At 44.2% G+C, this 20659-nt stretch overlaps 1 protein-coding gene across 2 annotated transcripts in view; it reads left to right on the top strand.

The window, feature by feature from the left end:
• Nucleotides 1-20293, top strand: part of LY86 (lymphocyte antigen 86) — a 33655-nt gene extending 13362 nt beyond the window's left edge. The window contains exons 2-5 of one of the 2 annotated variants that reach the window (XM_009326462.1): nt 2542-2628; nt 4112-4240; nt 11501-11553; nt 20247-20293. In XM_009326462.1, coding sequence (XP_009324737.1) covers nt 2542-2628; nt 4112-4240; nt 11501-11553; nt 20247-20264 — 287 coding nt within the window. In that variant the 3' untranslated portion in view covers nt 20265-20293. Of the gene's footprint in view, nt 1-2541; nt 2629-4111; nt 4241-11500; nt 11554-14486; nt 15232-20246 lie in introns of those variants that run through there. The other variant, XM_009326461.1, reaches the window with a different exon arrangement.
• Nucleotides 20294-20659: the final 366 nt, after the last annotated feature.

Below are 20659 nucleotides of genomic sequence, written 5' to 3' on the forward strand. Positions count from 1 at the left end.
GATGTTGGATTGCAAAGTCATAGCCTGAATTTCCACAGGGAGATGGGTCAGAAAATTAATTGGGGTTTCTTTTGCTGGTGGAAAAGTTTACATTTCTCAGCAGCAGAGTAACAACAAAATCCAAGTGCTCTAATTCACAAATTTTGCTGGAATTTCTCATGTGAGTGCTTCCACGCTCTATTCCTCTCTGGGGACCAGACAACACTTCTCTGGATACACCAGAGTCCTATGCTGCATCAGTTGTGGTGCAATAGAAGACACCCATGGCTACAATGCACCATGAAATATGTCATCTGGCAAAAAAGCTCAACCCATAGAGAAAAAAAAAAAACAGACAGGCACGAGACATCCAACCTAAAACAACCCTGAGGTCACGTTCATTGTAAGAAACCCATGCTTTCCAGGGAAGCTTGGTTTCATAAGCATCCCCTTTCCATCCAAACAGTTATCGATGATAAATTTTGAACTGAAAATTCAGCTTCTAGCCCTAATACCATGACTTAATTTGTTGACTAAAGCACAGCCTAGTCTCTTTGAAAAGAGAAGAGCATTGTATGCATTGCAGTGCCATTTTTGACCATAGCTCCCTCTGGAAATTACAGAGCTGACAGTTTTAGTAATTTGACAACCAGCACTGTTTGTAGGCATCAATGCCCAAATTGCTCTGAACCCGAGCAGTTGCTTCCTGAACCTTATCATCACACCACACACAAAACAGAAACAAGAGGGACTCTTGCAGAAGTCCAGAGGAAAGCGGAAACAAAGCCCTGAGAGGTGGTAGAGACCAGAGGGGAAGCAGGCGTAACAGTCCTGGAGAAAAGAGAAGTTTGGCATGTTTTCTGGCTGAAGCAGGAAACTGCTCTCCTACCCGATTGCAACAGCTTCTGAAGCTGCAATAACAAAGCGAGAACTGACAGGAATATCGAAAGGGAGGAAACACCACCCTCTGACTCTTGTCACACTTGAACTGATAAACAAGTCTAGGCACCAACTTTTTATCCCAAGCAGATCATGCAACTACGGAGACTGCTTTAGTGGTGTGGAGGACAAAATCCAGCACAGGGACACAGGGCTGTGGGAAACACCAGTGACTTATCTCCCTCCTTTAAACAGTTATTTTAATTTACCAGAACTTAGGACTCAGGAGCTCCTTTTGGACCACACTGACAATCCGTGTGCTTGCAGAGCCTGGCTTAGTTAGAGCCCGGCTTAGAGCCCCCAGCTCTTCCCAGCACTTTCATTCATTTCATGCTCCCCTCTAAGCAATCAGGCTTTTGTCACCCAGACTTGCTCCCTGTCAGCTGCTACAGCTGTAGGGCACTACTGCAAAAATAGGGTCAGACTGTGAGCCTCACAGAGGACACTCATGACTCAAGTTTCACCACAGCATCAAAGGAAAATTCTCCCAACCCGTTATTTTCAATTCAGTGAGAAGATTACCTCAAGCAACAATAACTTAGAAGCAGAATTCAATTCCCAAGCCTATATTTTGTAACCACCAGCTCTATGTAAACCAGGGAGCCTACAGCTGCTTCTGCACATGCCACAGTCGTTTCTCTGGTTTCCACAGAGAAGGAGGTTGGATGCACAGGCTGGCTGGAAACCCACCATAAGGGATAAACCCATGCCTAAAGCAAGCCTTGAGGCTCAAGATGGTATGCTGCCAAACTGGTCAAGTCTTCCACATCCAGCCACGGCTCTGGAAAACTCTTGCACATGCTGTTGGTTGCAGCAGCTGAGCTGTCAGTTGTTGCTGCCGGCTGTCACCAGAGTGACACATTGGCAAGCCTTCAGGCATAGCACGGAGTCTCATGGAGGCTAGCAAGGAAGAAGGTGGAAGTGCAGGGAAAGCAGTTACGTTTGTACAAGAGTTTTGGACCTTGATGCAGAGAAAGGGGTACTGCAGGAACTGGTAAGATCCATGGTTCATGTTAGTCATCAGCTGTAGGGCTCCCTTTGACCCCAGCTCTGCTAAAGTCTCACAGAAAGGGAGAAACGTAGGTTATTTCCTGGGTTAGAAATATCACATGATGGTGGACCTAGCATGAAATACTTCAGAATCTCAGTTACACAATTTTATTTTCATTTTTGGACTTTTCATCCCACTTCAGACAGCCTCACCAAGCCATCTTGTGGTACAAATGTATTAAAAAACATTATAACCAATTGCTCATTAGTGCCGAGGAAGGAATGGCGATGCGCAGAGCCTGGGAAGAGCAGCTGTGCTAAAACTTCACCATTGAATGAGTGTTGACTACCCACCACTGTGGGGAACTTGCTTTCCCTGAACTTGGCTTGTTTTCCCACACAGTAGGTTTTAGGCCATATATAGGCTATCATCTGAATGTGCTTCAGATTGAAGTGGCAAGAAGGAAAGAAGTAGCTATTAAACACAGGGTATAGGAGCTTTGAGCACATCTTGGAGAATTTCTAAGGAATATGTAATCTGTTTTTTATAACACTTCCATATTTTATTGTTTTCTTCTATACAGTATCATTAAAAATACAACTTGTTACCCACTGCTTTCTGTCTCCACACAGATCCCCAGCAAGATTTTGCTTTCAGCATTGACCGTTGTTCCGATATCACAACCCACACCTTTAACATCAGAGCTGCAATGGTCCTAAGTAAGTGAATTGCTATTTTCTCATGCCATAAATAGGTAATTCATGTGAGAGTGCTGGTATTAAGAAGTAAGCAAGGGTGACAACCTCCTATAAAATATGGATGGGCTTCATTTCTGAGAAATTTCGAAACCTGCGTGGGGCTACAGAAATGTCAGTTCTGTTATCAGCTCTGCCTCAGACTACGTACGTCACCCTAAGCAGGTCATATCAGCCCTCAGCCCCTGTTCCTCTCCTACCCTTCATCTGTACATACGGATAGCCAACATGGGGGCCGCTCTAGAGCTTGTCTTCACAGCTAAGTCTTCTGCGGAGAGTCTTGTTGAATGAGACAGCTACAGCACCCACACTCTTGTGTCAGCACCAGCAGTGCTTACCAAGTCACCAAGGCTGACCCTTGCAGGTGGGAGACTGAACTAAGGGACTCTCAGAGTAAGGTGAGGGCACCTCCCTGTCACGCAAAGCAGCATGCTGGAGAGTGCTGGGGACCCAGAGCACTGCAGGAGTGCTAGCCTGAGGCAACACAGTCATGCCATCAGCTCACCACCTGTGCTAGCTGAAATTATACCCTCCAGCACTTGACTGATCAGCAATAAAAGGTCAAAAGCAGAACTGCATTTGAGCTAACGAGCTGGATGCATGACTTAATATTAGCCATAGCTTGACTTGTGATCCTTGCACAGGAAAGCCACCTTCTTGCAACCCTGTTAGCCCCAAGCTTACCTAGAACCTCTACTACCAGAGCATAAAAATGAGAGCACTGCTGTATGCTCCTGGTGCTGAAAATAAGTTTGTGTGCCAAGCGCCTTTTTAGCACTTGGGAATGCTTCCTTGCATGCAAAAGGTCTCCCTCCTGTGAGACATGCCCTTTTGCCTGGGGAGCACCAGTTTTCAGGTGGCTGCAAAGCTAAACAAGCCTGCAAAATCACATTACAGGCATTTGCAAATACTTTTCCAATAACACAGAGTACAGGACCTCCCTCTAAATCCAGTAGCCTCACTGGCTGTATCTATGTTAGCAAGCCAGGCACAAGCAGGAAACCTCCCAGCACTGCCAAGCTGCTATGCTGGTCCCTGGCACAGGTTTGGCTCGGGCCAGCTATCATTTTCCCATGCAGCAGGTACAGGCCACAGGCTGCTCCCGGGGGCTCATTGGATATGGTTCCTCTGCTAGGGACAGTAGGAAAGAAAGTTTAGATGTACAGACGCAAGATTGACTATGCCAGTTGGCCTCAGAGTCAGAGAATGATCATGGGCATAGTTTATTTAACAATAAAGATATATGCTATTATTTCCCGTTATATGCCTTAAGAGACTTAGAGACCTGTTCCTGAAGCATGGATTTCTATGTATCAGAAGTTCTCAGTGAAAAGAAAACATTCAACGGCTTAAACAGCAGAGGAAAAAACCAGAATCTTTTTAAAAATGAAATAATAAATTTGCTTACCCTTGCACTTTCTGAGCTGTCCTTCTGCTTTGTGTGTAGGACACAGCATCAAGAAACTGTACGCAAAGATTGACCTGATCATAAATGGGAAGACCGTCTTAACCTACTCAGAGACGCTTTGTGAGCCGGGTCATTCTAAGCTTATTTTCTGTGGAAAGAAGAAAGGAGGTAATTTAGATAGCACTCTAAGTGTTTGATGGCTACTGAATACTCCAAGCAGGATGCACCCACTGTGCTGTTGAACGCACTGATACATCGTAATGTTCTGTTCACTTCAACGGCATGTTAACAGGTGACAGAAACACAGTAGGACACAGACATTTTAATTTCAGAGCCTGCTTTTTTCCCCTAACCTGTTTGCTTGCTTTTCTTTTAATCACAGAATACTGCAAACATGCGGGATTTCAAGTCCATAAAAAATAACTGTGGTAATGTGACCCCATCCAACAGCAGAGAGGTTCATAAGCCCTTTTTATAGTCACATGGTTGTCACGTGAGCAAAAAGTATGACAAAAATAAAGGCTAGTTCTTTAAAAGAAGTGGCTGAGCAAACAAATAAGCTGTTCTGAACATGTTCTTCACTATTAAGCAAGTAACACTTCCTGTGCTTAAAAGCATTTTTTAACTCACTTTAAGAGGAATTATGCTTGAATGAGGATATTTGGACCAAGATACTATTTGATACTATCTATGGTTTGCATCTTGTTTCTGCTCACACGTGCCTATGCGACAGTCAGACAATTTCAGTTCATGCCGGTCAAACTGCCAACTGATGCAGACTTGCACTAGTTGGTTTACAGTGGCATTAGCTGCCCCCAGAAAGCAGGCAGCTTTGGTCCCAGGTGAGCCTGGGCACCTCAAGGTCCCTTCTGCCATGACACAGGCCGGGTAGTGCAAAGCTAGCCATGGTATGTCCAGAAGAGCTATGGTCACGCCTCTGGATTGTAATATCCACATATCTTAAATGGTTATTTTGAAATCCCTCTTACAACATGATCATCTCTTTAGGCTGATTTTAAAATAAACAGGTAGAGCAGCAGGGAAGTTTCAGAGTTGTTAGAGCACCAATTAGTTTCAGCAGCTCTGCTTTCCTTCCATTCACTTGCATCCCCATCCTGATAACACTGCAGTAATTCATGTGCAAGGGCTATGAGTTTAAAGACCACGCACAGCACTATGGCTAAGATGCCCCTGGAAAATTACTAAGACATTTCACACAGCATAGAAATATCACAAAGAATAATAGAGAAATGCCATGTGAGCAACCAATTATGTAAATCCTGTAAGCCAGATAGACAAAAAAAAAATCAGATTCAGAGGTTTCTTCAATTGTGTATTGAATTACAAGGGGGGGAAAAAAACACCCACAGACATACTGAAAAAACTATCTTATTCTGATGAAGTACTAAATAACATCCTTTAGAGAATACATTAAGGAGAAGTAGAGTCAGTCCTGAGCTGAGCACAAACTGCTATACACGCATTAAGCCACAAAGCCAAAACCTCCTGGGGCTTCCAAGTCCCTTAATCTTAAATTGACAGGTGATTGTTTCTACTAATTGAAGTACATTATGATATAAAACCATAGTTGGCTGTTTAAATAATACTATGTATCTTCATTTAGAAGCATCCCTAAGTTAGTGCAAGGACCTCTGCCACACACTTTTTAATACACAACCTCTTGTTCTGTAGCTGTTTTGATTTAGTAATTAAAGTCACAGTAGGAAAGAAGTGAACTTCCACAGACTAAGGTTCAAACCAAAAATGTGGTATTTCTTAATTAGTTGACATTTGATTCTAACCCATGTTTTAGGACACAGAAGTGAGCCAAAGACCAGTTTGAGGCAATTCAGCACAGCCATAATGTACCATATTAGCACAGCTGTAAATCTGACCTAATACCTATGCAGAAAGGACAACGTTGTGAATGGCCTAGTACGCAGCCTAGTCAAGGTACAGAGGAGCAGACAGCCCTTTCAACTGAAGCTTTTCATGCAGAGCCCCCTTTTCCCTGTTGTACGGGCCACATTTCCAACACCTGGCCAGACCTGACCTGAGTTTAAATATAGTTCCACACAGAATTTGCTTGCCTTCCACAAGGAAGCCAAAAATTGCCTGTTCCTCCCTCTCCCAAAATGAGACAGAATGTAGTTCTGCTACAGGCTTTGTTGGTCCACTCACTCGTGTGGACAAGCGGAGCAAAAGTTATAAGGAAAAGAGACTTACAAGAGCCAGATGTGGCAAAGTCTTGAGTGTTTGGTGGTGGGGTTTTTTTTCCTCTTCACTCTCCTATAATGCTACAGTTTTGCCATGACTGGAAATACTTTAGGATACTTAATACAGCTGGAGATTTCATGTTCATCATAATCGTATAGTATTTACTATTCATGTTAAGCAAAGGTCACATCTGTCACTGCTCACTAGGACTCCTAAACAGGATTCCAAGATCTTTTTCTTTGAGCTATATGACTGTTGTGGAGTTGCTAGCTCAAAGGTTGCAAGGAAATAGGCCATTGTCCATTTAAGAACAATCACAACAAAAAAACCTGCTAAATTCTTTGTAGCATAACATGAACTCAGCTCTTCCTCTTTTTTACTAGAAAGTGCTGGTTATTTCCCATTTCCTTCAAAGAAAAGTTACATAAGATTTAACAGATTACCCAATGTAATCACTAAAATCAGAGAAAAAGACCTACTAGGGTAATATTTAGCAATGTGCCAACCACAACTTGCAGGCTTAAACAAAACTTCCTGACAAACGATAGTTGCATCCTCTGCAAGTCTGCCAGTTTTCTTTCAGTCCCAACTGATAGAAGGCACCATCAGAGAACTTGCACAATTCCTTGTGCACACTCCCAAACCATAGGAACCCCGCCGCCCCCCCCTTGCTTCGGGCCTCCATTCTTTATGTTATTGCCTCTTTCAGTAGGTGTTACAGTAAGCAAGTTTCTAAGATAGTATTTGTGAATAGAAGTAGAGAACATGGCATGAGTTACAGAACTGGCTATCACGCTGAGAGTTTAGGTACGTGTTTCTGAGAAAGCAGCCACACCACAAAGCTAGGTCTTTGGGCTGATATACAATGCCGTCTTCATCTCACTTTTTCCTCCCCAGTAAAGAGAGTGGCTATGTATTTATATATGTTTTCTCACTCAACTATACAACTATAGCTGGCAGTTATTCAGATCATTCCTGCATCCCTAAAACTCACTGAAGTTGTGTGTCAGTTGCATGGGTGCAAGATCGTGTCCTAGAAGAAATCCAACATGGAGCATTTAAGTTCTAAAAAGATTTAAAACAGAAAAAGGAAGAGGTGGGTGCAGATGTACAGGGCCTTTATATAGTACAAGAGTGTGAGAATGTTTAAAGATTTTCAGTGCAAGGAAGATTTGAGAAAGAGGAGTGAGAATTTCATTATAGGTGTTTTGTCAGGAATGAGAGGCATCTTCATGATAAATGATAACTAGTAACTTGAAGTAATTCTCAGGAAGTTCTTTCTTACATATTTGAAAGCTCTGCTTCAGACGGGAAGCTACTAGAGGCCTGCTCAGTGGCAGGGAAAAGGACTAAGTTATTTTTTGGTAGAAACAATAGTGAAAAGCTGCTACAACAAATACAATAATATCACCTTGAATCAGTGGTACATTAGAAGTGTTTTCCAGGATGCTTACAGAAGTCACCTTCAGTTAAGTCTTTAAGAAAAAGGCCTGAACATGGAAGGTAGACTGAAAGCACATCACCGATGACAGCATGCTTGACAGACACTATAACTTACCAGCAGACCAATAAAGACATAGGGGAATTTTTAATTGGAAAAATGCACTCATGATTTATGCTGTTCCCAATGTTCTTACATTTTTGCAACTACATCTGGGCTTGCTCTAAAAAGACCACAAAATTCTTTCAATGAGCTAGGCTCAGTGTTTGTGACAGTTACACTTACTGCAGCAGATGTGTTCATCCCCTTTCAATGGAGGAATGCAAAAATGTATGAATATATGAAGAAAAATGTATGAGTATATGAAGGATGCTGTGATAAACTACAGTCCTTAAAGCCTTGGAGTATGTTTACACTTCTGGAATTATAGCAGAAATCATCATGAGAGAGGAACATTGAATGGGCTTTGAAAAGCCTGATCCAGCCAGCATAGACACTGAGGATGTTGCCATAGGCCAAAGTGAGTATGAATGATAAAATTCAGCATTTTTCCTGGCAGGTCTCAACTACTTGAAAATTAAAGCTGCCCTTGCTTTCCTATCAGGACATACTTTCAAAACAGCATAGTCCTTTTTCCCCTGCACTGTTGAAGCAAGGAAGGTCACAAGAGCTTTCTAGAGGCCTGGTTACAGAACCACAGAATGGTTGAGGTTGGAGGGGACCTCTAAAGGTCATTTAGTCCAACTCCCACCTACTCAAGCAGGGTCACTTGAAGCAGGTTGCCCACAACCATGTCCAGGCAGGGTTTCTGAACATATCCAAGAATGGAGAATCCACAACCTCTCTGGGCAACCTCTGCCAGTGCTCAGTCACCCTCATAATAAAAAATAAAGTATTTCCTGATGTTTCAGGAGAAATCTCCTGTGTTTCAGTCTGTGCCCACTGACTCTTGTCCTGTCGCTGGGCACCACTGGAAAGAGCCTGGCTCTGTCCTCTTTATACCCTCCCTTCAGGTATTTGTACATATTGATGTGCTCTCCCCTAATCTTTCTGTTCTCTAGGCTAAACAGTTACAGCTCTCAGCCTCTCCTCATTGGAGAGATGTTCCAGTCCCTTGATCATTTCAAGTGGCCCTTCACTGGACTCTCTCCAGTAGCTCCATATGATTAATAGCTGTGAACAACTGCTAGACCCCTGGTTAGAAAGAGGTAAATAAGGGCAACACTGAAGCACAAAGCAGTAAACGTGGACCTCAAATTGGACACACAGCAGTCTGAGGCTCCCTAAAAGATAGTACAGCCCATGAGAATGACTCCATTGATTACCGAGCGAAGGCATAGCTACCACAAATGAGAGCAATCATGGAAAACTGCTCGGAGAGGGCTGAGGCAGAGCCCTAAGACTGCATTCATCTAGCTCTGATGCAGCCATTACTTTGTCAGAGCAAAGGGGAGGAGGAATAGCTTCTACCTACATCAAAGGAGAGATTAGCATTGCCATCATTTCAGAAGCAAATTTATGGCCTGATGACTCCTACTTTATTTTAAAATATAGGCTTTGCAGAGCTTGAATGCTTCATCTGTACGTTTAGATTCTGGATGGCTTTCTGACAGCCTACGTAAGATCCTGATGAGCCACGCGATCCAAGAGGAGTTTCCACATCCCTGAGGAGAAGGACTTTGGGGAAGGGTGATTGTTCACAGCCCAGTTTCCTCTCCACTCTCCTCTGCTACCATCCAAGATTTGCTAGGCTCAGAGTTGACTGAAGGACAGATAGTCAAACAAGGCTCTCTACTGAATGAAAGGACACACAAACCACGAGCCACGCCATTGCATGGTCCACACCACCCTGAGCAGGCAGCTCACAATACCGCTTAGCACACATCAACACACATACAGCTCAAGTCCCAAGGGAGTCACTCATCACCCAAGTTATGCAGTCTGCAGTGCCTTTAACTCCCATTTAGTCTCTAGTAAAGTTGTGAACTGAGAAGTGGGCTGTACAGTATTTTTAAAATTCTTGAGTCACCGCTCTCTGCAGCAGAGATGTGTCAGACTCCAGGGCTCTTGCTTCGTGCACAGAAGCAAGCAGCGATGGTGACTGCTCTTTGAAAAGGAAGAGACTTCTTGGTGTCCAGGTAAAGTAGCTAGGGATGCAGAGGGGAATGGGTACAGTATAAGTGCTGTAGCATAGTTGATCAGTTCGAGAGTGACAAGCCAAAACATACTTATTCTATTCTCTGTTTTGGTATTAGGTTTTTTTAGGGCAACACTGAGAAGTTCTGCATCTTCTCCACCTCCCAGGATCGTCAGGGCATTATGTTTAACAAACTTCCCATTAATGCAAAGGTGTAGAACATTGGTGACGTCTCAGGTTTCTCCTACTCTTTTCTAGGTTATCTTATAGTCATGATTCTTTCATATAAGTTTGTTACAAGGCATTGACAAACATTTCATAGCATGTGTGGGGAAGAACTTCTGTGGACTCTTTCCAAGTCAGATAGCTGATTGGTGGTGGGATGGACCATACTACATAAACATGCGACAAACCTTTTGTCCAGCCTTTCACAAGAAACAGTTTAAACCAGCACAGTGAGACTGGACTAAAACAACTCTCTAGAAGTGACAAGCATCAAGACGCCAGCACATACTCACATAAATATGATGAAACACTTACTCCTCTGTCACTGTCAAAGTAAAGAATATTTCATGACACCTTCAAAAGAGAATCCTTAAACAGTTCTTAGACTTTTCCACAACTTGCGGAGGGCAAGTTGCACAAGAAATTCTGAAATACTGAAATATGTACAAGTTTTATTTTCAGTCAAGTCTGCATAGTTTTGCCCAGTAAGCTATGAAAAAGTAGGAGGAACTGCAGAACAGCTTGCTAATTCTGTCCATTAGTGCCAAAGTTGCCCTTCCTTCAACAGCAAAGAGCAAGCGTGCCTCGCGATTAGGGTGATGAGGATTGGAAGGTGGAAGTCCTGGGCTCTATTCCAGTCACCAACACAACTTGCAATGGCTTTAGCACATCATGTAACTTCACAGAATCATAGAATGGTTTGAGTTGGAAGGGACCTTAAAGATCATCTAGTTCCAACCCCCCCTGCCATGGTCAGAGACACCTTCCACTAGACCAGGTTGCTCAAAGCTCCATCCAACCTGGCCTTGAACACTTCCAGGGATGGGGCATCCACAACTTCTCCAGGTAACCTGTTCCAGTGTCTCACCACCCTCATAGCGAGGAGCTTCTTGGTGAATGCTCCCTCAGCAGTGTGATAGACATTCTTATTAATGTCACGTTCAGCAAGCAGTCAGAAGTCCACACCTGCAGAAACACTCAGCTTAGATCGGTTTTTCTTAAAGTTACCAAAACAGTATAGTTCAACTATTGCAGCTGCAGGTGTTTAACAGATCACGCTAAAGGACTTGTGTCTTAGCAATCCCCCTCCTCTTTCATTTCCCCATTTGCAGGATGCATGCTGACATAGGAACACCCACCCAGTTGTGAAAAGCCATGCCCCCGCCCCCCCGACAGGGACTGCAGGTCCTCCTTGAGCCCAGGCTCTGCCCTGCCTTCCCCATATAGCGGTACACATCCTGACATTTCTCAGGAGGGCTGCTGCAAGACTGTATAGACCACTTTGCAGTTCCATAACACTTGTCACTGGAGCACTTTGAAGCGTATTACAAAAAAGCATCTACAATCAGCTGCTTGTTTCTGTCATGTGCTGCATGTCTAACCGCCCATCACCATTTTTGCTTTTCAGAACACCTCTACTATGAGGGACCGGTCACACTGGGAATCAAAGAAATCCCACAGGTAAGTTGGTTGCAGCTGTGCTCCCAAGCAGAAGGGCTTTCTAGATGAGGTATGGTCAGAAGACTACCAGCAATCACATCCGCATACTCCAAGCTCCCCCAGCTGGCACACTGGATCCGATAGTGTTTACATGACTAATCCTTTTCAATATGAAATTAAGTGACTTTGCTTAAGACATTAGAGAACCACCATTATCCAGGGACAGACAGGTTTTCTTGGGCTAGCAGATCCCCTCTACCAGCACTAAGTCATGCAGCCATAAAGTTCTTTAGTTGGCTCCCCCTCTATTACTCTTAAAACAGCAACAAAAGAAGCAGCTCCAAGGGACTCCTAAGAGACCAAGGCTGCAATTCAGCTCACTCCTTAGTAAGCTGAACAATCTGCAGAAGCTCATTCATCCTCACTAGCTACAAAGGCAATTTAGATAACTATTTCAGTTTTATGCATTCCACTGTATATATATGATGTTAGATACAGAGGTCTTCTAAGTTGCAACTGAAAGCACAAGTTATTGGACCAAGAACACTTTCTCTGGACTTATGGAGCCTTAAAATAAGAAAATAATTTCTTAGAAAGGTGAGAAAACAGCAGTACTCTAGGCACTGCTCTGAATTTCCTGATCACCCATTACAGATGCTCTTTACAAGCAGCCTTCTCCACACTCAGCTAAGTCTCCTTCTTAAAGGTCAACCAAATCACATTGCAAAGCAAGATAGGTCTCAAATGCTGAACACACCACAGTATCTCTTAACTGGGCACAACATGAATGTATATTTGACCAGGAAATAACAAAGGATTTTTAGCCACATACATGAAGAGACTGGATTGAAGGCGAGAAGGCAAGGCATCTGGTTGAGAATGTGGTGAAGAAGGGATCAGGATCACCATTGTGAAAGCACACAGTTCAGGTGGTCAGTCAAACACTCCTTAGATTTACTCATACAGAGAAGCACAGCATGAGCTCTCAGTTTTTCAGCAGCAGACATATAACCTATATCATAGCCTCAAAGATGAGGTCTGGGGCCTACTCAGCACTGGATTGGTTCAGGTGCAGGAAAAGGAGAAAACAGGATCAGAACAAGGACGTGAGTCCCAAAGAGTCAGGCTTGCCAAGACCTGCAGGGGTGGTAACAAGGATAGCTGGCTTTTGGGAGGATCGAGCCTCCATAACAGCTACCATCTCATATGCCTCAGTCTTCCCTTGGTGATAGCAGCAACCACAACCTTCATTTTCCAAGGCTTTCACACAGGGAGCTGGGCCCCCTTATGTAGGCTGTTATCCCACCCTTACCAACCTAATTCCCTAAAGGCTACGCCCTGAGATGCTGTGTTGAGCATTGCCTTTTGTTCTCTCACACTGGAGTGCCCAAGCTTATATCAGTCAGCATCCTGCTCCAGGAGCAGCTTTACTAACACACTGAGGACACTTCTGTAGTAAAGGCTCTAAACAAACTGAACAGTAGGTCTTTAGACCAAGAGGAAGCCGTAGAAACATCCACATGGACCATTAAAACTCCAGTTCTGGGCAAGTTAGCTGAATTTGGAGACAGAAATTCTAAGACTGCTCACAATCCTCTTTTAATAACGATTTTCACCCATGAGCAAAAAATTATTCTGGAGGAGAAAAACACTAATCACCAACAAGCAATGGAAATGAGTTATTATAAACTCCATTCCATGAATAAAACTCTAGGCTTTTGGAGAATTAACATGCTTGTGAAAAAGGGAATAGGAAGCCTTTTTTGTTAATTAATCAATCAGGCAAATAACGCCATCCTTTCATGCCCGCAATAAGGAGTTATTCTATGCAGCGATCGTCTTCTCATTACAAAGAACAGCCTCATCTGAGCAGCCTGAAGGACGTTTGTGCAGTCTGCACAGCAATTACAACAAGGCTGTATTCTCATGAGCATGTTGCCATTGGGCCTTTCTCTAAATTTGGAAGGTACACTTAGCTTGAACCTCTCTGTGAGGTCACAGGCCAGTTATTGTTTTAGAAATCCCACGGTAAAAGGCAAATGCCAAGAAGCCTGACTCATTCTAGCTGTGCCTCCTGCTACTCCACAACCAGAAGAGTTCTGAGCAGGGCAAGAGCTTTCTATCGTTCAAGGCCAGGAGCCTACTGCTGCTAAGCTCTCCCACCCCAGGTTTTGCTCCCTTCTATACTCCAGAAAAGACAGAAAGAAATACCACAGTGCCAGCAATCTAGAGTGAATGAAATCTAGTTCACCTCTTCCTCCAAATCTGTTAAATGAGCCTTGTCACCTCCCCTGCCCAGTGCTTCTCCTTCGCCAAGTGTCTGGAGAGAGCAGTTTTGACCAATACAAAAAGCCATGGCTTCCTTAAGGTTGAGATTTTTTGCACTGCAATGATACAAGTTCTCCCCAAAACCTGAATTATTAGTAGTTTTAACTACACAATTTGCAATTAAACTACCTCTTGTTTTATTATATAGGAATTCATCACAGCTTGAGTCATCTGTACACATACATCCCCCAAGGTGCTGTCCTTTATAAAAATTCATGTCAATAACTGCGTACACACTGAACCACAAGATCCAAGAAAGAGAAATGCCAGACAACGGAGCACCTCTTCCCCTTCCAGTTACTGAACAGCACAGGCCATACTGTGCTTGCTCATAAGTTATACAGATTTAAAAGGAATTTTTATGCCTCAAAACATTTTGTTCCCCTTGCACAGTTTTAATTTTGAACTTGTGCTGTCAGCATTGATATCCCTGATGAGATTATTTTGGCAGAAAATATAGGCAAGTCCTTTACCAGATCTGAATTGCATTTGGACAGGAAAGGTTTTGGAGGAACTTGGTGGGAAAAATGTTATTCTGTTTCTAGGAAGAGGACTCCCTCATAGAAACAGAAGCAGTTATATACTACTGATGGGCTAATCTCTTGCTTTGTATTTGTCTCTTACAGGGAGATTACACTATTTCAGCAAAGATGACTAATGAAGATCATGTCACTGTCGCTTGTGCTGATTTTAGCGTGAAAAATTATTTAGACTATTATTAGCAACAAACCAATTTCATGAAAGCTACAGACTACCAAAGCTATTCAAGCCAAGTGAGCTGCTTGCATGCTACAATGATTCTGAAGGAAGTAATCCCCATGTGGTGGTTGTGATGCTATTCCTCTTTATAATTCACTATTTTCAAGAAGTCACTAGACCCTCTAGTGGTAATTTTATCTCCAAATGCACACTGTAGCCCACTTTTTGCTTCTAATATATACAGCTGGGAGTAGAAAGTATCTGATACCAACATTCTTGTGTTAGGATGAAAATAGCATGAGGCAGAACAGGCGAGAGCCTAAACATTTTTTCGCAGTAAGTTATGGAGGTATCCATTTCTAACACAGGCTAAAGATGACTTTCATATGCATCATATATTATGCAGTTAGAGCACTCAACATTTCCAATCTTCCCTGGGGCCTATCTGGAGCCTCCACTAGTATAGATTTTGTTATAACCACAGAACAAAGACCAAATAGGATGAACATGCCTTTTTCCCAGTGATCCATGCCCTGTCACTGGATTTATATCACTCAAATCTTCTGGAGTCTACCTGGAATTTTTTGTTCTTTAATGTTTAAGTGATATGTGAATCATTCTGTATCTAAGCTATGTGCTCTTCTTGCTTCTCAATAAATTCATAATGAAAGAATAATTTTTTTCCCCTCATTTTCCCCTCATGATTCTAGGATCTTTCCAAAGCTTAAAGTGGGGAAAAAAGGGAGGGGAAAAAAGATTGAGGGAAACAAGTTAAATGATCACTTTTTTTTTTAACATGAAATATCAGTCATGTTGATACATATTTTATGTTGGCAGAGGACAAACTGTTCCTTGCTTTGAACATGAAGCCCCAGAAATAAACACAAATTACACTCCCAGGTGCAGCACATCCCCAAACCCTCTCATTCCAGGAGCCTTTGCAGCTGGCATAGCCAATGAGTAGGTAGATAACCAAGCATAGGGCAAGCACATGGGGTTAGGATCTTGGGCTGAAGAGCATGGAGACCTGTTTGGGGGACTGGAAGCGTAGGGGAAGGATCAGGAGTAGGATTGAGTTCCAGTTTGGAAAGGTATGGGCAGGAATCAGAGCCACAGGAGGGTCCTGGAGCTGAGCGCAGGCTTACGAAGAATGGTAGCAAACATTGGGCTGCATGCCTCATCTTGGAGAGGTTCAGCATGTATTGCTAGGGCAGCTGTGGTTCACAGCTGGCCACACAGGAGCTCTGACACATGGCCTCCATCCTACACACTCACATGCTGCGGCTCAAATTCCTGAGCAGCAAGAACATCCCTGCTGCACAGATGACCAAAGCCACAGAGCAGCCAACAGCTAGCAGCAAGGGATAGTCCCTCGCTTCCCTCCCATGCAGCAAAATTCTCACCTGCCATCCCAGCAAAGGTGAGCAAGTCTTTGAGGCCTGATTTGCATTAGGGAGGCTTACCACTGTTGAACATGAACGAGCAAGCTCCACAAAATGGGATAGAGCATGTTTAACACTGTGGTTTCAGCCCATTTTATTACACCCTGATTTGGGGAAAAAAAAAAAAAAAAAAAGAAAAGAAGGCCAAGGGAGTTCGTTACAGCTTTGGTCTCCACTCCCCAGATCAGGGTTCAACTCTAAAGTGCTCATGCTGTTTTGGAAGCAGTTCATCCAAGTCACCACCATTGCTGTGTTTTAGGTCTTCATAACTAATAAGAGTATCACAATACAGACACAAGCTCAGCTTTTTCTCCTCACATCAGTAGCTCTTTAGATTCACCTCTCTCCTCGTGATTCCCATAAGATATCAGAAGAGCCAGACCTTGAGGAGAAGCTAACAAAAACGCATTCAGCGGCAGCATTTGCACAAGAGTCCACTTGCTCAGCTCTGTTCCACCACAACCACACAACAAAAGCAGGACTAAAACCCAAATTCCTTCCACCAAGCTTCTTGGTCTGTTATCAGATGAAAAACAAACCCAGTGCTAGTTTAAGCACTTCTACTTGAAATCAATCCCATAAAAGCCAAGATCCTCTTAGCTAAATTTGCCAGGCTCCTTACACCCTGGGACACACCTGGAGGGTCCCCCAGGCCCACCACAGCAAACGAGCCAGCCTTTGTCTCCTCATGGTGCGGGGGCTGCCCTAGAGCATCTGTAGCAGAAGCTGCTGCAGGAGGTCTCAGCTGCCCAAAAAGCAGGAATTTAATCTCCAAAACATCAGACATCTGGCCCTTGAGATCTTCCATCACTGACCCTTCACTGCCCAGCTCACACACAGACATTGTAGACCCTAACTCCCAGCACCAGCTGACCAACATTTGGCTTCCTATTACAAAAGTTGCTTGCCCTTTTTCTCTTGGAATTAAGCTCAAGAACCAAGACTAAACCTTAAATTGACACCCCAAGGCTTAAACTGGAGCTTTCTCTACAGCAGGAGAAAGATATGTTTGCCATACCACAGAGCCATGGAGCCTCGTTGTCTAAAAATCATTCAGAGCTTAGCAGCTCAAGACCTCAGCTGCTCCCTAAGTTAAAAAGGGGTCTGCCCCTTCAGCCTAAGAAATGCCTCTGTTTCTTCTGTGAATTCCTGTTTCTAATCAGACACCATTGTGCATGGCTGTCCTGGTTTCGGCAGGGATAGAGTTAATTTCCTTCCTAGTAGCTGGTACAGTGCTGTGTTTTGGATTTAGGGTGAGAACAATGTTGATAACGCACCGATGTTTTAGTTGTTGCTAAGCAGTGCTTACACTAGTCAAGGACTTTTCAGCTCCCCATGCTCTACCAACTGAGAAGGCTGGAGGTGCACAAGAAGCTGGGAGGGGGCACAGCCAGGACAGCTGACCCAAACGGGCCAACGGGACATTCCATACCATGTGATGTCATGCTCAGTATATAAAGCTGGGGAAGAAGGAAGGGGGGGACATTTGGAGTGATGGCATTTGTCTTCCCAAGTAACCGTTAAGTGTGATGGAGCCCTGCTTTCCTGGGGATGGCTGAACACCTGCCTGCCAACGGGAAGTAGTGAATGGTTCCCTCATTTTGCTTTGCTTGTGTGCGCAGCTTTTGCTTTACCTATTAAACTGTCTTTATCTCAACACACGAGTTTTCTCACTTTTACCCTTCTGATTCTCTCCCCTATCCCACTGCAGGGGGAGTGAGCGAGCGGCTGCGTGGTGCTCAGTTGCCAACTGAGGTTAAACCATGACAATGGTCAAGCAACAAAAACAGGGCTCATCTTCATTGATCCCAGCACAGCTAACGAATCCCTTGCTATCCCAGAAGGTCTGTGGTATATTCACACTATCACACCAGAATTCAAATACGTTTGGTAGATACTGCAGGTGTCTTTCTGAAATAGCCTCAAAAAGCTTAGTAAGGGCACCGTAGCAACATCCAGGCTCTGAACACGGCTCAGCTGTGCAAGGGCAAGAGCAATATCCTCTATGGAGCTGCAGCCTGAGCAAGGAGACAGTTGGGTTTTGCCAAAACAAAAGCTCTGCACATTTCCAGCCAGCTCTCCTTGAAGTCAGAGAGATGAGGCACAAGTGAACCCCATGGCCAGATCCTAGGCTCTCAGCCCTTGCTGGCAAAATTGGCTGAATTGGAAGTGTCTTTATGCTGTTACTTCTGTTATGTTGAAAGATGCTCTTTCCATAAAGATCCATTGTTTAAATTTCTCATACACCATCTTCTACGCTCTTCAGTGTAGCCCTAAAATAATCCCAGAGTGGCTCCATTTTATTCCTTTGATAGTGCTCTGCAGCATGAGAAAGGGGAGTGAGGGAAACAGGACATCTAAAGATTTTTGTTGGAATAACACCCAAGTTTTTGTCCCAGAGGACACTGAGAAGGTAAAGCATGAAGCCATCTTTACGCTCAGCTCTCATGCAATGGACTATGATGAAGGATCTGCCTAGAATATAGACCCCAGTCTCTTTTGTAGATTATTCTGAACTAACCTTCCCAGGACTAACAAACACCTCAGTGTGAAAGATGGGATGGGAGTCTGGTCCCCAGGAGTTCCCACAGGGCTCAGGCAAACACAATGATCAGTGTGCTACAAGTACACCCAATAATCAGTTAAAGCTGAAATAAAACAGTTACTACAATGTTTCTACCAAGTCATACACAGCCCAGTCAGAGACTTCTGTATCTCAGCAGGCAAAGTCCAAGATTGCCAGATGTGAACAGAGCTCCCACCACTCCTTTACACCAGCACATCCCTAGATCAGCATGAAGGTCCACCCACAAATCTAGCTCTCGCTCACCCAGCCTCATTACGTGGCTGTACACTCCAGAGACCCTCCTTTCTGTGCAGCCGTAGGACAGGGCTCCCCTGGAGGACAGCTCTCAGACTACTGTGGCACATGCCACAGTGTTCAACCAGCTTAGAGCAGGAAAGCCTTCCTGGACCTCACATGATGGATACAGTAGCTTCCTCACACAGCGCAAGAGAGCTGGCTGTGGCAGATATGAGGACAGAAAGTCATATATGGTCCCCTGGGACAGCAAGGGGAAAGTCTTGCTTGGATTGCTCTGCCAGCCTTCAAGATTGCTCCAGTTTACCCTCAATACCCACACCTCCAGGGAGGGCCCCAAAAACAAGTACTCTGGCCTAGCTCCGGCTAGATAATGCGGAGCCATTTAATAATAAGAATTGTATAAACAAAGTATTAAGAAGTAATCCTCTGCAGACTAACACCCACAGGGTTAACTCTGCTGTCTGCTCTCTTCCCGTGCTGCTCAGCCTGGCCTCTCCTTCCAGGCAGGGACACTCTGTGGTTTTTCAGCACTGCCCTGACCCAGCGAGGAGAGCTGCAGTATTAGCAGGTATATTCAAGCCCAGCTTCCCACTTGTCTCTCAGGCCTCTCTAGTGTAAACACATTAGGAGGTGGCTTTAAACTGGACCTGAACTCAAGCACACTAGTGTCTACAACAATGTTCCCAACAGAGTACAAAAGAAAAAAGAAAAATACAGAAGGGACAAAAATGGGGGGGGGAAACATGGAAAGAAAGTCAGAAATAAAGCTGCCTTTGTTCTGCTCAACATATAAAGGGAGATGCAAGATGTTTGCATAGAAAGATCCTGCTCATGAGGCCTTAAAACTTTCTCCTCCCTCTGCCTCTCTCCATGGCACTACTGCATTCCTCACCCATGTTACCTCCTCCCAGAAGCTCTTTAAGTATTTCCCCAGCCAGCGAGACTAAGCAAGAACACCATATTCACCAAGTGAGCCCCCCCCACCAGACACCAACCATGGAGCCTGAAAAGATCAGAGAGGAGCAATTCATTTCAGCCAGGAGACTAATTGCCAAGAGAGATTCGAGCATCCCTAGTTGGGGGAGAAAAAGGGAATCCTGAACAAAGAGATCAGACAGAAGAGGCTTCCCAAAGGGCCCAGTCTGAGGCTCAAGGGGATTTCTGCCAGCAGGGTATTTCGTTGATAGGGGTTGCAGAGCTACTCAGTCTGCCAGGCATGAGCCTGCAAGATGGTAAAGCATTCCCTGTTGGCCCTGTGATAATGCCTGTACTATGTAGTTATACAATAAGCCTTAGGTTGTTTTCCTAAACCAGTCAGTAGCTGGCAAAGCTAAAATAAGCTACTGTTGTCTCACACTGCAGTAAAGCAGCCTCACACATATCTTCCTTCTCCCTACTGATGCTTTCCTTCTTCCACTCAGCTGCACAGAGGATACTGATGCCATCAATGCAAGAGCAGGGCACTCCCAGACTGACCAGGGAACAACTTAAGAGGTTCAAACTCCAACCATTTTGATCAGGAGAGTGGCTCTACCAGAGCCAAAATAAATGTTTGCCGATAGTCCCGTGCCCTCTGTTTGCTTGTGTGGCTCCCATTTTATTAGCTTTCCTATGGTAAGTTTTACAGCTGGGCTTAGCAAATTGATAAAATGCACAGATTATTCTTCACTGTTGCTGATTTGCTTCTCCCCAGTTTAATGCAGCTTTACCTTGAAAAACCAAATACTTTGATCCAGGATGGTCTCTTGCCCCTTGCAAAACTTCACCTCCTTCTACCACCTGACAAACATCAGTTTGGAAAACAGGCTGCTCTAGGGCAGAAGGAGAGCGAGTC

The sequence above is a fragment of the Pygoscelis adeliae genome, unplaced genomic scaffold (assembly GCF_000699105.1).
Source record: "Pygoscelis adeliae isolate BGI_AS28 unplaced genomic scaffold, ASM69910v1 Scaffold186, whole genome shotgun sequence".
In the NCBI taxonomy this organism is placed as follows: domain Eukaryota; kingdom Metazoa; phylum Chordata; class Aves; order Sphenisciformes; family Spheniscidae; genus Pygoscelis; species Pygoscelis adeliae.